At 45.6% G+C, this 17,216-nt stretch overlaps 1 protein-coding gene across 2 annotated transcripts in view; it reads right to left on the reverse strand.

The window, feature by feature from the left end:
• Positions 1–271: 271 nt before the first annotated feature.
• LOC132209431 (utrophin-like) overlaps positions 272–17,216 on the reverse strand; it is a 29,302-nt gene continuing 12,357 nt past the window's right edge. The window contains exons 2-4 of one of the 2 annotated variants that reach the window (XM_059644503.1): positions 13,950–14,086; positions 4,886–5,154; positions 272–583 (exon numbers count right to left, since the gene is read on the reverse strand). In XM_059644503.1, coding sequence (XP_059500486.1) covers positions 437–583; positions 4,886–5,154; positions 13,950–14,086 — 553 coding nt within the window. In that variant the 3' untranslated portion in view covers positions 272–436. The remainder of the gene's footprint in view (positions 584–4,885; positions 5,155–13,949; positions 14,087–17,216) is intronic. The other variant, XM_059644504.1, reaches the window with a different exon arrangement.

The following is a 17,216-nucleotide window of genomic DNA, read 5'->3' on the forward strand; positions in this document are numbered from 1 at the left end:
CCTGGACCTCCTGCAGTGCCATAATGACGCCACCCCAAGGTTGCAGGAACAGCAACTCATATTCTGCTTGGGAACCCTGCAGCCCAATGGTATCAGTGTGGATTTCACAAGCTTCCAAATCTCCTGTCCTCCCACTGCATCCCAAAACCAGCCCAACTCGTCCCTGCCTCCCTCACCTATTCTTCCTCTCACCCATCCCCCCTCCCACCTCATGCCGCACCCCTATTTCCCCTCATCCCGCTCCCTTGACCTGTCCGGCCTCCCCAGACTGACCTATCCCCTCCCTGCCTCCGTACCCATACTCTCCTCTCCACCTATCTTCTCCTCCATCCATCTTCCATCTGCCTCCCCCTCTCTCCCGATTTATTCCAGAACCGGCACCCCCTCCCCATTTTCTGAAGGTGGTTCTCGGCCCGAAACGTCAGCTTCTGTGCTCCTAAGATGCTGCTTGGCCTGCTGTCTTCATCCAGTTCCACACGGTGTTATCTCGCATTCTCCAGCATCTGCAGTTCCCATTATCTCTCCAAAACAAAGGCTGCTGTCTTTCAAAACCCAATCTCAGATTTTGCAGATAGTCCTTACCCTGAAAAAATACCAAATATGTATAAACAGGAAAACTGGAGGTGAAACCATTCAAAAAATTTTCATTGGCACAACAAATGTTCCAACTGGAAAAGCAGGTTAAGCACCTGTATATAAGGAAACTTTAAACAGACACTTACAGCCAACAAATGTGAGAAATATCCATTTCTTGCTGGATTACCAATTTTGCTGTTGGGAAAATAGGCCTAGGCTTAGCAATGTAAATTCAAACAAGATAGCCCCCTCTCAGAACTCAACACTCACAGTCGTAGAGTTCTGTTTTCACAGGTTGGCGTATCATAGCATCAAGCACAATACACCAAATCTTCTTTGGTACCTTTTCCTTCCATAAAACTGCTTTTAGTAGATGCGCACAGAATTCATTTTATACACGTTGAACAGTTGGTAAGTTCAAGAGGCCAGTTCCAGCACTTTGACTTGCATCTGCTTCATCATCAAAACAGAACAAAATAAAGACCCACTCTTTGTAAGTCACGTTTTCCATTTTTAGTGACAAGGTGAAGTGCGAGAACTGCTCACTTGATGTTAAAAACTCCTAAGTATGTACCTATATATTTCAATTCTGTGAAATATGTGGAATGAGTTCAAGAGAAGGATTAATTTTGTTGCGCTGGTAGAGAGCTGGGACAGATAAAATAGGTTGAATGGCCTCCTCCCATGCTAAAAATGTCCATAACTGTTCTTGGCCCTGCTAAATTCAAGTGGCCATCCTTTCATTATGACTGTGAGACGCAGCATGTTACGATAGACGGCACAATGAAGAAATCCTTTGTTATTAATAAATTTTTCAGTACTAGGCATTCTTCCGAAGTCAAATGTTCGATATGTACCTGTTGCACTGACTTGGTTCCAAACAGTTATAATGTGGAGGTGCTGGTGTTGGACTAGGATAGACAAAGTCAGAGCTCACATGACATCAGGTTGTAATCTAACAGGTTTATTTGAAATCACACAAGCTTTTGGAATGCAGTCCCTTCATCAGGTGCGGTCAGGGAGGAAAACACACAGACACACAATTGATAAGCAGACAGATCAAAACATCATACAACTGGTGTGAGTGGAGTGTCAGATACTAAGTCTTCATCCAGGATGTTTGTTTGTTTGCAGATATTTTGTTGAAGAAACACACAACTTGTAGTTACAGTCAGTGTGGTATCTTATAAATTCTTGCTTTTGAAATAAAGGTTAAAACTCTAAGACAGATTCTGAACACAAGCCTCTAAACTACAAGTCAGAGTCTGACCTGAGATGTCACCTTTTGTACATTCCTGTTGCGCTGCCTGATTATCATGACAACACAGCACTGACATGGACTTTATAAACGCTTTACTTGCCTCTAACACTCTTGGTCACCTGTACAGAGTTATTATCTGACACTCCACTCACGCCAATTCTATGATCTTTTGATCTCTCTGCTGATAAGCTGTGTCTCTCTGTGGTCACCTCACTAACTGCACCTGATGAAGGGGCTGCACTCCAAAAGCTTGTGTGATTTCAAATGAACCTGTTGGACGACAAGCTGGTGTCATGTGACTTCTGACTTCAAACACTTGGAGAATGTGTTTTCAATCCTACCGTGACTTGACAACAAGTCAACTTCTTAAAATTTATAAAATGAGAATGTCAAGTGAAGTATGTCTAACCTTGAGCGTTTAAAAAAGGAAATATTACAACCACAGTCCAGTCAGACAGTAAAGACAGAAGGAATGATTGAATCGACTGTGTCTGACACCACACAATTAATCCCCCTGATGGAAGAAAGGTTGGCTGCGTTCTCTTTCTTCAGGAACATCCAGCTAATACCACCTTACCACTGCTTGTTTTATTCATCTGGTGTTCCATCTAATTCCTTGCAGTCTTGGTCAAACCTTCATGTAATTTATTCAAATTTTCAATGAAATAAATTTAACTTTATATTCCACAATTTTAACATCTCCTTTTAAGGTTTGAACAGTTCAGTTCGTACAGTGTACATGTTGTGTTATTAATTGGAGAACATGGTGGGAAAATCAAGATATATTGACAAGTAAACAAATGGCTAACTTCTGTTTCCTTGTCAGTAATGCCTTTTGAACAGAACATTAAGTTGCGCAACTATGTAGAGATAACAATTTAAAACTGGGAAGACCACTTTGTGGTCCCCACACCAATCTCTATTCACTACCTACTGATTGCATTACTCCGCCTTGGCAACAATGTAATATTACGCTTGTCTCAGCACAACCTTGGCATCTTGTTTATCCCATGATGAACGTCCGACCACACATTCATGCAATCCCTAAAGCTGTCTCTTTACATCTTTTCAATCCTGCCTACCTGTCTCTTGTCTTGGCTCATTAGCAGTGAAACCTTCATCTGGAACTACTTCACTTCTGGACCTGACAATTCCAATGCATTCCCTGTTGGAGTCCCACATTTGCCCATTGAAAACTTGACGTCGTCTAAAACTCCACTGCCCGAGTCTCACCTTGAACCAAATCCTTTTCTCTGTACTTTCTACCTGACTGATACTATTAACAGTAATTTTATTAAATTCTCATTTTTGTTTACAAATCGTTCCTTGGCTATGCCTATCGCTATTTTCGTAATCTCCACCAGTCCAACTATACTTCAGGATATCTGCACTCGTTTAATTATGTCCTCTTGCCCACTCTTGATTTTAAACGGCCCACTACTAGTTGCCAAACATTTAATTGTGTCGGCTTCAAACCCAAGAAGAGACTTCCTACACCTTCAGCGAGCAAACTCACATCCCGAACCTCAACCCGAGCAACAAATCTTCTCAAAACTCGCTAACTTCCTACACCTCTTAGCCTCTGTACGTTTCCTCTTTTAAGGCACTTTTTAAAACAATCCTCTTTCATCAAGCTCTTGATCATCAGAACTAACAACTTAATAAGGCTCAGTTGTATTCTGGGATCGTGAATACTCCTTTCAGACGGCTTCAAAGTTTCCCTCCATTAAAGAGATTTTATAAGTGGTTCAAGTCATTGCCAAGCAGAGGGGGACGAATTGGGGAGTTACTTCAAAGAGCTATGATATGCCAAACGACCTCCTTCCACACTGGCCAACTCTGATTCTACAAAAACAAAAATGATTTTCAGACTTGGGAAGATCCCTCAAAAATGTCACAAGTAACCAGCTTATGGGCAGAGTCGAGCTGCTGAGATGATAGACCAGGATTTAAGGGTACCAGGAGTGATAATATGCTGAACACAATCAAATTTTGAGGTTGTAGAATGATATGGTCTTCATCATTTTTGACACTTGGACCATTTTCCTTCCTTTCCACAGAACAAGTCAAACAGCGGCAGCACAATGTTGCATGGCCGCTCAAGCCTGCTCCACCGTCGATGATGATTGTGGCTGGTCTTCCACATCAATTAAACTTTTGCTCATATCTCATCCTCTTCTCAAAACATCGATCCATTCACGTGTAGTATCCCTCTCGCTAACTTCATGAGAATTCATTCCAATCACTGAACTCCTAACGCTGACCCACCCCAGGTCAAAAAATTCAGCTGAGATCAGGAACTGATCTCGCCTGTATGGCTGAGCTGGCTTTTAAAATGTTTGCCAGTGAGAGAGTCCCAGTGAGAAACATTCATTGAAAAAAATAATTGCATGGATTGCTCTCCAATCCTAAACTCTATTCATATTCAAATTCTCTGATGAAGGGTCTAGGCCCGAAACGTCAGCTTTTGTGGCTCTCTGATGAAGGGTCTAGGCCCGAAACGTCAGCTTTTGTGCTCCTGAGATGCTGCTTGGCCTGCTGTGTTCATCCAGCCTCACATTTTATTATCTTGGAATCTCCAGCATCTGCAGTTCCCATTATCTCTGATTCTATTCAAATTCAGTTGGTTTGTGATGCAGAGTGATGCCCTGCAGAGAGGGCTCAATTGCCATACCAGTGAGCTAACCACAAAGGGTCTTCGCCTCAACCGCTCTACTTGACTGAGGCATGGTGATCTTCAGGTTAAATCATAACCAGTTGTCTCTCTCTAAGGAGTCGCCAAATGGCGTGCTCAGACTTTACCTTTAACCCTGATAACATGGCAACAAGCAGATAACTCAGCTGATGTCACTGACTAACAGAATCCTCAATTATACTGATATTCATGTTGTGATATCATCAGAAGGCATGCTCAACTAAGTTTTAATTTGCAAATTAAGTTAACAACCATTCAATCAATATTACTGAAGTACTCATATTACTGATCGTCTCGATACAACATTCTGGTTACATCTGTTCATAAGTGAAGTGTAATGTAATTGCACTTACTGTGGTTTTATCAATGTGATCCTGCAATGAGTCAATAAGCAGGTCACCCACAGGTTGCCCATCAGTGTGGACCCCCTCAGCTGTTATCACATGAGCCTCAAGATCATCCAGCGCTTTCTGCAGTTCTTGAAGTTTCTCCAACGCCTCTTCCACCTGTTTCTGCCAGTTGCTCGCACGGGTTTTCAATTGCTCCCAATTTTCCTTCACTTCTGTTGACTGTTTGTGGACAGCTTTGGCAATTCTCTGGGCTCTCTCTTCCGGGGTAGGTTCTGGAAATATGAAGTGCAAATAATTTATCAACTATTCATGATTTTGATCGATAGATTTTCTTTCTAAACCCCTTTCCTTTAAAAGGTCTCTCTGGACTTTCTCCTGAAATTGGGATATATAAGACTGAAGCACATCAATGATAAATTCTGTAATTAGCTAGCAGGTCGTGGAGCCATGAACAGAGAATCACAGAGAACCAATACAAAGCCAAATAAAATTCCGCAGATATTTGAAATTTGTCACGACCAAGGAAGCTTTAAAAAAGGAAAAGGATTAGTGACTAAATGGGTACAATTCTCAACAAAAGATTTGAAAAATCCTTTCAGTGTATCTTTCGTAGCTATGAGACAAACATCCAACACAAACCAACTTTCATCTTTCAGGACTGGCAAGTTAGAATGATAAACCCAAAGTCTACCCTGCATAGTTCTCTCTCGAACTCACTTAATGAGGTTGTTAGGAGATGGAGAGAGAACAAAGTGTGCAGCTGGATCAACACAGCAGGCCAAGCAGCATCTGAGGAGCACAAAAGCTGACATGTTGGGCCGAGACCTTTCATCAGAAAAGGGGGAGGGGGAGAGAGTTCTGAAATAAATAGTGAGAGAGGGGGAGGCGGATCAAAGATGGATAGAGGAGAAGATAGGTGGAGAGGAGACAGACAAGTTAAAGAGGTGGGGATGGAGCCAGCAGAGGTGAGTGTAGGTGGGGAGGTAGGGAGGGGAGAGGTCAGTCCGGGGAGGACGAACAGGTCTCCGGGGCAGGAAGAGGGTAGGAGGCAGGAAATGGGGGTGGGGTTTGAGGTGGCAGGATGGGATAGGTGGGCTGGTTTTGGGATGCGGGAGGTGGAGGGGTGATTTTGAAGCTTGTGAAGTCCACATTGATACCATGGAGTGCAGGGTTCCCAAGCGCAATATGAGGTGCTGCTCCTGCAACCTTCAGGTGGCATCATTGTGGCACTGCAGGGGGCCCAGGATGGACATGTTACCTAAGGATTGGTAGGGAGAGTCGAAACAGTTCGCGACTGGGAGGTGCAGTTCTTTAGTGCAAACTGAGCACAGGTGAAGCGGTCCCCAAACCTCTGTTTGCTTTCCCCGATGTAGAGGGGGCCACAATGGCAACAGTGGATACAGTCTCCCACATTAGCAGATGTGCAGGTAAACATCTGTTTGATGAGGAAATTCTTCCTGGGGCCTGGGATGGGGGTGAGGGGGGAGGTATCGGGACCAGTGAATTTTCAACGTTGTGATGACAACATTTATGGATATGCAGGGAAAAGTGCTGGGTGTCGGGAGTGCTAGAGGGGAGTGTGGAGCGGATAAGGGGGTCACCTAAGGGTGGTGGGAAAAATGTCTTTGGTGGTGGGGTCGGATTGCGGATGGCAGAAGGGTCGGAGGACGACGCATTGAATCCGGATGTTGGTGGGGTGGTACGTGAGGGCGACGAGGACACTGTTTTGGCAGTTATTATGGGGTGCGGGTGTGAGGGATGAGTTGTGGGAAACGCGGGTGACACGGTCGAGGGTGTTTTTGACCACTGAGGAGGGGGAAGTTCCGGTCCTTGAACAACCCTCAACAGTTTCTCTTTCAATTCCTCCCACTTCCTACAGACAAAGAGGGTGGCCAGGGTAGCCAAATGGGCCCAAGCTATGCCTGCCTCTTTGTCGGTTACATGGAACGCTCCCTCTTCCCTACCTACACTGGCCCTCAACCCCACCTCTTCCTCCGTAACATTGATGACTGTATCGGCACCGCCTCGTGTTCCCACAAGGGGCTCTAACAGTTCATCCACTTCACCAACACCTTCCTCCCGAACTTGAAGTTAACCTGGACAATATCTGATACCTCTCTCTCCTACCTGGACCACTCTATGTCCAACCACTGAGAAACAAATATCCATTTCAACTCCACCAATTCCCACAGCTACCAAGAATACACCTCCTCCCACCATATTCCTGCAACAATTCATCTCCTATTCCCCATTCCTTTGCCTCTGCCTCTGCACTCCCAGGATGAGGTATTCTATTCCTGTATATCTCAGATGTCCTCATTTTTCAAGGACCACAACTTGCCCCGCTCTGTGGTTGATAACGCCCTCGACCGTGTCTCCAGCATTTCCTGCAACAAATCCCTCTCACCCCACCCCGCAACAACAACCAAAACAAAGTCTCCCTCGTCCTGACGTACCACCCCACCAACCTCCGGATACAACGCATCATCCTTCGAAACTTTCAGATTCTCTGGGAGGCTACGGAACAGGCGGCGGAGCCTTTGGCCTTGATCTTTGAATCCTCATTGTCTACAGGTTTCGTACCAGAAGGCTGGAGGGTTTCAAATGTTGTGCCCTTGTTCAAAGAGGGCAGTAGAGATGACCCAGGTAATTATAAACCCAGTGAGCCTTCCGTCTGTTGCAGGAAAAGTTTTGGAAAGGATTATAAGAGAGAGGATTTATAATCATCGAGCAAGCACCAATTTGATGGGAGATAGTCAACACGGATTTGTCAAGGGCAGGTCGTGTCTCACAAGCCTCATTGAGTAATTTTGGAAGGTGACCAAGCACGTGGATGAGGGTCGGGCAGTTGATGTGGTGGACATGGACTTCAGTAAAGCCTTCGATAAGGTTCCACATGGTAGGCTATTGGAGAAAACATGGAGACATGGGATTGGGGGAGATTTAGCAGGTTGGATTAGAAACTGGCTTTGGCGAAGGAGGCAACCAGTGGTGGTTGATAGAAAATATTCAGCCTGGAGTCTGGTTACTACTGGTTTGTCTCAAGGATCTGTTTTGGGACCACTGCTGTTTGTCATTTTTATAAATGACTTGGACGGAGGCATTGGTAGATCGGTTAGTAAGTTTGCAGATGACACTCAAGTCGGTGGAGTGGTGGACAATGTGGAAGAATGTTGCAGGTGACAGGTAGACTTGGATGAACTGCAGAATTGGGCGGAAAGGTGGCAGATGGAGTTCAATGCGGATAAATGTGAGGTGATTCACTTTGGGATGAATAATAGGAAGGCAGAATATTGGGTCAATGGAAAGATTCTTGGTAGTGTTGCTGTGCAGAGGGTGTCCATCTATGTCGATCCCTGAAAATTGCCATCCAGGTTGATAGTGCTGTGAAGGCGGCTTACGGTGTTTTAGGTTTTATTGGCAGTGGGATTGAGATGCAGAGCAACTGTCCAAAAAACTGGTGCGGTCTCATTTGGAATATTGCGGACAGTTCTGGTCGCCCCATCACAGGAAGGATGTGGAAGCATTGGAAAAGGTGCAGTGGAGATGTTGCCTGGTCCGGAACGAAGGTCTTCTGAAGAAAGGCTGAGGGACTTGGGTCTGTACTCATTGGAGAGAAGGTGGTTCAGAGGGGATTTAATAGAGACATACAAGATGATCAGTGGATGAGACAGGGTGGACAGTGCGGGTCTTTTTCCGAGGATGATGACGTCAGCTTGTATGAGGGGGCACAGCTAAACAGTGAGGGATAATAGATTTGAGATAGATATCAGAGGCAGGTTCTTTACTCAGAGAGTGGTAAGGATGTGGAACCCCCGTTAGCTCAGCCACATTAGGGGCATTTCAACAGTCCTTGGAGAAGCATATGGATGATAATGGGATCGTGTGGGGGGATGGGCTTAGATTAGTTCACTGGTCCATCCACATCATCGCAATGAGCCAAAAAGCACACCGTTGTCTCTACTTCCCAGGAGGCTAAGGCAATTGCGTGTGCCCACAAGGGCAACTTTCATTGATGTACCACAGAAAGCATCCTATCTGGATGCATATCACAGCACGGTTCCTCTAGCAAAACAATCCCTAATTATTATGGCTCCTGCCTTTCTTCTTCCAGGCAGAATTGGTTCTGCTTTGTCATAACTAATTTGGGAGAAAATCCACGCTCAGTCTAAGTTAATTCTTCCAACAATTCAGATACCATGGAAAACTGAGCAATGAGTTGGTGTGTGAGAAAAAGAGAGAGAGAGAGAGAGGGAGAGAGAGAGAGAGAGAGGGAGAGAGAGAGAGAGAGAGAAAGCCAGAGAGGTTGGGGGAGCGGGGGAGGGAGAGAGAGCGCGAGAGAGAGAGAGAGAGCGCGAGAGAGAGAGAGAGCGCGAGAGAGAGAGAGCGCGAGAGAGAGAGAGAGGGCGCGAGAGAGAGAGAGCGCGAGAGAGAGAGAGCGCGAGAGAGAGAGAGAGAGCGCGAGAGAGAGAGAGCGCGAGAGAGAGAGCGCGAGAGAGAGAGAGAGCGCGAGACAGAGAGAGAGCGCGAGAGAGAGAGAGAGCGCGAGAGAGAGAGAGAGAGCGCGAGAGAGAGAGAGCGCCAGAGAGAGAGAGCGCCAGAGAGAGAGAGCGCCAGAGAGAGAGAGACAGCGCGAGAGAGAGACAGCGCGAGAGAGAGAGAGCGCGAGAGAGAGAGAGCACAAGCGAGCGAGAGAGCGAGAGAGAGAGCGAGAGAGAGAGCGAGAGAGCGCGAGACAGAGAGATGGGCGATGAGGGAGAGAGGGAGAGACAAACAGACAGAATAGGTGACAGAATGTGAGTGTGTGAGCGCCTGCATCAGACACAGAGAGATGTTGCTGAAGTGGAGATAGTTGAGAGTGTCGATCACCAACAATCTCTCCTGGTCCACCCAGATCGTCGCAATGGGCAAAAAAGCACACCAAATGTCTCTATTTCCCCAGCAGGCGAAGGTAATTTGGAGTGTCCACAAGGTCAACTTTCATTCATGTAACAGAGAAAGCATCCTATCTGGATGCATGTCACAGCATGGTTTGGCAACAGCTCTTCCTCAGACCACAAGAAACTGCAGAGTCATGAACACAGCATAGTCCATCATGCAAACCAGCCTTCCATTCGTTGATTCCACCTCTACTTCCCGCTGCCTCGGGAAAGAAACTGACATAATCAAAGGCCCTTCTCACCCCACAATTACACTCTCTTCTCCCTTTTTCTGAAGGGAAGATGTAAAAAAAGTTTGTCTACATGCGTGAAAAGATTCAAGAACAGATTCTTCACCGCTGTTATTGGACATCTGAATAGGACACTGAAAAGCTTAAATCTAATTTTGATCTTGCTCTCTGTGCATCTTCTCTGTAGCTGTCACTATGTTCCGTTTCACTAATGCGCCTTGTTTGATATCACCTGTCTGTACTGCATGCAGAAGAAAACTTTTCACTGTACCTGGGCACATGTGACAATGATGACTCAAGTCAAGATAATAAAATGTGAGGCTGGATGAACACAGCAGGCCAAGCAGCATCTCAGGAGCACAAAAGCTGACGTTTCGGGCCAAGACCCTTCATCAGAGATGCTGCTTGGCCTGCTGTGTTCATCCAGCCTCACATTTTATGATCTTGGATTCTCCAGCATCTGCAGCTCCCATTATCTCTGACTCAAATCAAATTGACTGTGTGCAAGAGAGAGGTGAGCATATGATTGTGCTCAAGAGTGCAAAGACAGTGCATGAAAGTGTGTGTGTGCGCACGACAGAATGTGTGTGCCAGTGACTGTGCTTGAGAGTGTGTGAAAGGGAGTTAGCACAAGAAGGGAGTGTTACAGCATGCATGAGGGAGTGAGTGTGTCTCTAAGTGTGAGTGAGCTTGACAGCAAGTGAATTTGCAAACCTAAGTGTGTGAGGGAGAGATTTGTGGTAGTGTGTGTGTACTTGAGAGTAAGAGCATTGGCAAAAGATCCTGCGACAGTGCGTGCAAGTGTGCCACAGAATGTGTGCAAGACCGTGTACGACTGTGTGACGGTATGGAGTATGAATGAGTGAGAATGTGACAGAGTGTGTTCGTGAGAGACTGTGTTCCTGACTTTTTTTTTTGTGTGTGTGTAGTGTGTTTGTGCATGAGGGACAGAATATGCATGTGTAACATAGTGTGACTGTGAACCTCTGTTGGTGCCTGTGAGTGAAGTGATGGGGGAGAACAGGGAGAGGAGAGATAAAGACTGAGAGAGAGAGAGACAGAGAGAGACAGAGAGAGAGACAGAGAGAGAGAGAGAGAGACAGAGAGAGACAGACAGAGACAGACAGAGACAGACAGAGAGAGAGAGAGAGAGAGAGACAGAGAGACAGAGAGACAGAGAGAGAGAGAGAGAGAGAGAGAGAGAGAGAGACAGAGAGAGAGAGACAGAGAGAGAGAGAGAGAGAGAGAGAGAGAGAGAGAGAGAGAGCGAGCGCATGAGAGAGAGATGAGATGAGGAATTAGAAATAATGGGTGGTCAATACCTGGAGGAAAAAAAGAACAGTGTGTGAGTGTTAAGAGAAGCCGCTGGAAGTGATATGGAGGCTATTGTTTTTTTGATTGTACTAAATGAAAAGCAAGTGTCACCTCTCAGTGTTAGGGGACAGGAGATGTGCATTAGAGAAGGAGATATCGTCAGCCTTGTCAGAGACAGCAGACAAGTTGCAAATGCATAGAAACTGACATTAAAGCTTTCTTGTCAATGTGTAAAGAGGTGAGACAAATATGACGAGTCAATATTGGACCTTTGCACTCAGTAAAATCATGGAATCATGAATCAGAGAATCCATACTGTGTGGAAACAGGTCGGTCAGCCCAAGATGTCCACACTGCCCCTCACAGCATCCCACCCAGACCCATCCACCTACAACTCACCTAACCCACACATCACTGAACACCTTGGGAAATTTAGCATGGCCAATCCACCGACCTTGCACATCTTTTGACTGTGGGAGGAAACTCGAGCACCCGGAGAAAACCCATGCAGGCACATGGAGAATGTGCAAACTCCACACAGAAAGTCACCAAAGGGTGGAATTGAGACAGTGGTGTTAACCAGAGCCACTGTGCTTTATATTATGCGAATTCAGCTGCAAGCACTTTTTTTTAAAGAAGGGAAACTTGCCATCGTCACAGGATTAGAGTGGTTTCAATCTTCTACCAGCTTTGAGAACCTTATCCATATCTGCCTTCACAAGGGCAAGGTGATGGTAATGGTGTGAGACCGGTTAGTATGCAGCAGCTCGCCGTGCAAAACATTAACGGCACTTTCATTGCTTTTTTCCTAGGGGCATAACAGAAGGACAAGAACATGAAAAAATCCTGAAATCTTTCTCCAATTTCAATCTCAAAGGGACCATCCGTTCCTCAAAAGTCATAACCAAACTGAACATGGGCCTCCTGCAGTGCTACAAATGATGCCACCCCAAAGTTGCAGGAACAGCAACTCATATTCCGCTTGGGAACCCTGCAGCACCATGGACATGGCTGACAGCTCTGTCAACCACGAATGCAAGGAATGCTCAGTTGAGGAAGAATGCAGACATTTCGGAATCCCTCCAGCAGAAGATGATATCATTAGAACAAATGGATCTGCCTGGACAGTCCTGTTTGTAGATTTTGGGAAGTAAGACTCTATTGTTTGTCATCAAGGATATGGTTGAGTGATCATATTCAGACTGAAGAGACCAAGAATGTGAGGCTGGAGAACGGGTGCAGAACCATGCCTCTCGGAATTCCTGCGCGTGTCTATGCTTGGCTTGGGCTACTACGGTTACCTTGTCGCAGTGTCCTCTGAGAGGCGTGATTCTCCACCCATCATGCAACCAACAAACAGATTCAATTGGACCCCCACACACAAACCCATACAGATCAAAACCGTAAATGACAGTACTCATGGTAACAGACTGGACAGTGTCAATTCCAGACAGAGTAGAATAACATCGTTTCATTGGAGGCTGTACTGATGATGTCACCGATCATGGTGACGAAACGTCTGAATGAGATGAAGCCAGCTCGGCGAGCAAGTTCACAACCTCAATCAGAGAACTGGCTGTTTTGAACTACCTTGTTCAAGAGTTTCAGTTTTGATTTTGAATGTTAAATCTCTCCCACATAGGGATGGAGGATTACTGTTAACAGCTGCATTCTAACTAATTCATATCGAATCATTATTGTTTTGACCAGTCTTCGGGTCAGGCTCCCTCGGTGACTGAGTCTCCCAAATTGTTAAGTTCCCTCCTGAAAGACTCCCCTTCTTTGCACACCCAACTAGATCCACCTCAGTTGGTACGAATTAAGCTGATTAAAAAGGATCTTTGTCTTGTGGATACCTTCCTATGTTTCAGAAGGAGTCAAGATAGCTCAGGGTGACACGGTGACTCAGTCGTTAGTAATGCTACCTCACAGCACCAGGGACCCGAGTTCCATACCAGCCTCGGATGACTGTCTGTGTGGAGTTTGCACATTCTCCCCTTGTCTGTGTGGGTTTCTGCTGGGTGCTCTGGTTTCCTCCCACAGTCCAGAGATGTGCAGGTTAGGTGGATTGGCAATGCTGAATTACCCACAGTGCCCACGGATGTGTAGGTTAGGTACATTAGCCATGGGAAATGCAGGCTGACAGGGATAGAGGAGGGGAATGGGGATGGGTCTAGGTGGGATGCTCTTTGGAGGGTTGCTGTGAGCTTTTTGAACTGAGTGGCCTGTTTCCACACTGGGGATTCGATAAAACTAGCTTCTCCTGAACTCGTGAGAGAGTGAGTTTATCAATTGCTAAATGCAACAAGTCATACGGCACCACAAATATGCACAAGTTAGAAACAAGAAATTAGCTCAAAAACCATAAAAGTTAAGAGGGATACGGATACTTCAGCCTTTGGATTGTTTGTGAAGAATAGAAAGTGGGATGTTGTGGCCACTAAGTTGGGCGATCCCCGTGATGTTGATATGAATTCAGCAGTTAATTTTGAGATTCTTGTTGAAATTCTTTTGACCTTGTTTCCCTTTTGACATTGCCCAGGTTTGCAGAGCTCAGAGCAAGAGATTTTCTTTTCTTCTTACCTGCAGCATAGGGCGATGAAACGGCTGTCCCAGAGCCGTGACCTCCGCAACTCCTGAGACCACACGAGCACATTCGCCCAGGAATACACACGGACTGATACGAAAGAACTATCGGGACAACAATACTCAGCGTGGTACTGGAAAAGACAGCATGTACAAACAGAAAACAGCTGTAAATAGTGTCAAGAGGTGAAATCAAGTGATAAAGCTAAATTCATGGCTCTTTGCTTGCGTGCTCATTGTATTCAGAACAAAATCAACAAATTAATAGCACATTTCTAGGTTGACGGGCATGATTTTATAGCTATTACAAAGACATGGTTACAAGGAGATCAACACTGGAGCTAAGTGCGCAGGGCTATACGACATTCCAAAAAGACAGGCAGGAGGGAAAGTGACTGTAAGCAAAGAAATTAGTATGAGAGCAAGAAACGATCTTGGATCGGAAGATGTAGAATCCAATTTTATTTATTTGTTCATGGGAGGAGGACATCCCTAGCTACGCAGTGTTTATTGTCCATCCCTAATTGCCCAGGGGACAGTTCAAAGTCAATCATATTGCTGTGGGTCTGCAGTCACATGTAGGCCAGATCATGTAAGGGTGGCAGTTTCCTTCCCTAAAGCGCATCAGTGAACCAGATGAGTTTTTCTGACATTTGGCAATGAATTCATGGTCATCATTATATTCTTAATTCATGATTTTCTTTTATATTGAATTCAAATTCCACCATCTGCTGTGCTGGAATTTGAACACAGGTCCCCAGAATGTTATCTCAGTCTCTGAATTAACAGTCCAGCAATAATACCACTAGGCCATTTCCTCCCCCATCGTGGAACAAGAAAGCCTGTAGCTGACTCCCACTTGGGAAAAACAGTGAACCAGGAGCTTCTTAAATGGGCGATCGCATCTCCTTACATTTTAAGACAGCCATGGATAATCAGGACCTTGTGGGAAGGGACGAAATTGGGGGAGGGAAAATTACATCAGTGTTAGGTAGGAGCTGAGCAGTATTAATTGGGAGGAGCTTTTATTGAACAAAAGCTCAATAGTGGGAGTTATTTAAAGACCTCCTCTTCAGTTCAGAACTGGCCTATTCCAGGGAAGGAGGAATGACAAGGATGGCAATCTAAGGACGTACGGACATAAGAAATAAAACAGGAGTAGGCCATCTGTCTCTTCCAGCTCGTTCCGCTGATCTTTTTTGCGGACTCAGCTCCACTTACCCTCCCATTCACTAGAACCCTCAATTCCTTTCCTGTTCAAAGATCTATCTGTTTTGGCTTTCAAAACATTCAACAAGGGAACCTCAACTGTTTCAGTGGGCAGAGAATTCCACAGATTCACAACCCTTTGGATGAAGAAGCTCATCCTCAACTCAGTTTTATATCTGTTCACACTTATTTTGAGGCTGTGCCCCCGAGTTGGAATTTCGCCCATCAGTGGAAACAATTTCCGATCCATTTGTTTCATAATTTTAAAAGTTTCTATTAGATCACCCCTCATTCTTCTCAATTCCAGTGACTGCAATCCTAGTCTACTCAATCTCTCCCCATACAGCAACATTTTTAATTCTGGAATCAACCTCGTGAACCTCCTTTGCACCCCCTCCGGTGCCAGTACATCCTTGCTCAAGTGAGGAGACTAAAACTGGACAAACTACTCCACACCAAGCCTCACCAGCACCCAAAACAACTGTAGCATACCCTCCCGATTTTTAAACTGCATCACTCTTGCAATGAAGGACACTATTCCATTTGCTGTCTCAATTACCAGCCGCATCTGCAAACTACCTGATTCAGACACAAGGCTGCCCAGCTCCCTCTGCGGAGCAGCATGCTACAATTTTTCACCATTTTAGCAAGACTCCATTTTTCCATAATTGCTACCAAAATGGATACCCTCACATCTACCATCATTGGACTCCATCTGCTGGACCCTTGTCCATTCACTTAAACTTTCTGCATCCTTCCGCAGATTTTCATCGTCCTCTTCAGACTTTACTCTCTCACTCATTTTAGTGTCATCTGTGAACATAGAAAAATATAGTGCAGAACAGGTCCTTCGGCCCTCGATGTTGCGCCAACCTGTGAACTAATCTAAGCCCATTCCCTCACACTATCCCATCATCATCTATATGCTTATCCAAGGACTGTTCAAATGCCCTGAATGTGGCTGAGTTAACTGCATTGGCAGGCAGGGCATTCCACGCCCTTACCACTCTCTGGGTAAAGAACCTGCCTCTGACTCTGTCTTCAATCCATCACCCCTCAATTTGTAGCTGAGCCCCCTCGTACAAGCCAACATCATCATCCTAGGAAAAAGACTCTCACCGTCCACCCTGACTCATCTTTCTCTGATCGTCTTGTATCTTTCTATTAAAGGCCCTCTTAGCCTTCTTCTCCCCAATGAGGACAGACTCGAGTCGCTCAGCCTTCTCTCATAAGACCTTCACTCCAGACCAGGCAACATCCTGGTAAATCTCCTCTGCTCCTTTTCCAATGCTTCCGAATTCGTCCCGCAATGGAGCGACCAGAACAGGTCGCACGAGCGTTTTGTGCAGTTGCAGCATGACATCACGGCTCTGGAACTCAATCCCTCTACCAATAAAGTCTAACACACCGTATGCCTTCTTCACAGCACGATCAACATGGGTGGCAACTTTCAGAGATCTGTGTACATGGACGCCAAGGTCCCTCTGCACATCCGCACTACCAAGAATCTTTCCATTGGCTCAGTATTGTACCTTCCTATTATTCCTCCCAAAGCGAATCACCTCACATTGAACTCCATTTGCCACCTTTCCGCCCAATTTTGCACTTTATCCAAGTCTCCCTGCAACATGCGACATTCTTCCACATTGTCCACCACTCCACCGACTTTAGTGTAATTTGCAAACTTACCAACCCATCCACCTATGCCTGCGTCCGAGTCATTTATAAAAATGACAAACAGCAGTGGGCCAAAAACAGATCCTTGAGGCACACCACGAGTAACCGGACTCCAGGCTGAATATTTTCCATCAAACACCACTGGTTGCCTTTTTACCGAAAGCCAGTTTCTAATCCAAACTGCTCAATCTCCCTCAATCACATGGCTCCGTATTTTCTCCAATAGCCTACCATGTGGAACCTTATCAAAGGCTTTACTGAAGTCCACGTACACTACGTCAACTGGCCTTCTCTCATCCACATGCTTGGTCACCTCCTCAAAATCTCCATGAGGTTTGTGAGACACGACCTGCCCTTGACAAATCCATGTTGACTATC

This window comes from Stegostoma tigrinum, unplaced genomic scaffold, assembly GCF_030684315.1.
Source record: "Stegostoma tigrinum isolate sSteTig4 unplaced genomic scaffold, sSteTig4.hap1 scaffold_93, whole genome shotgun sequence".
Lineage (NCBI taxonomy): Eukaryota > Metazoa > Chordata > Chondrichthyes > Orectolobiformes > Stegostomatidae > Stegostoma > Stegostoma tigrinum.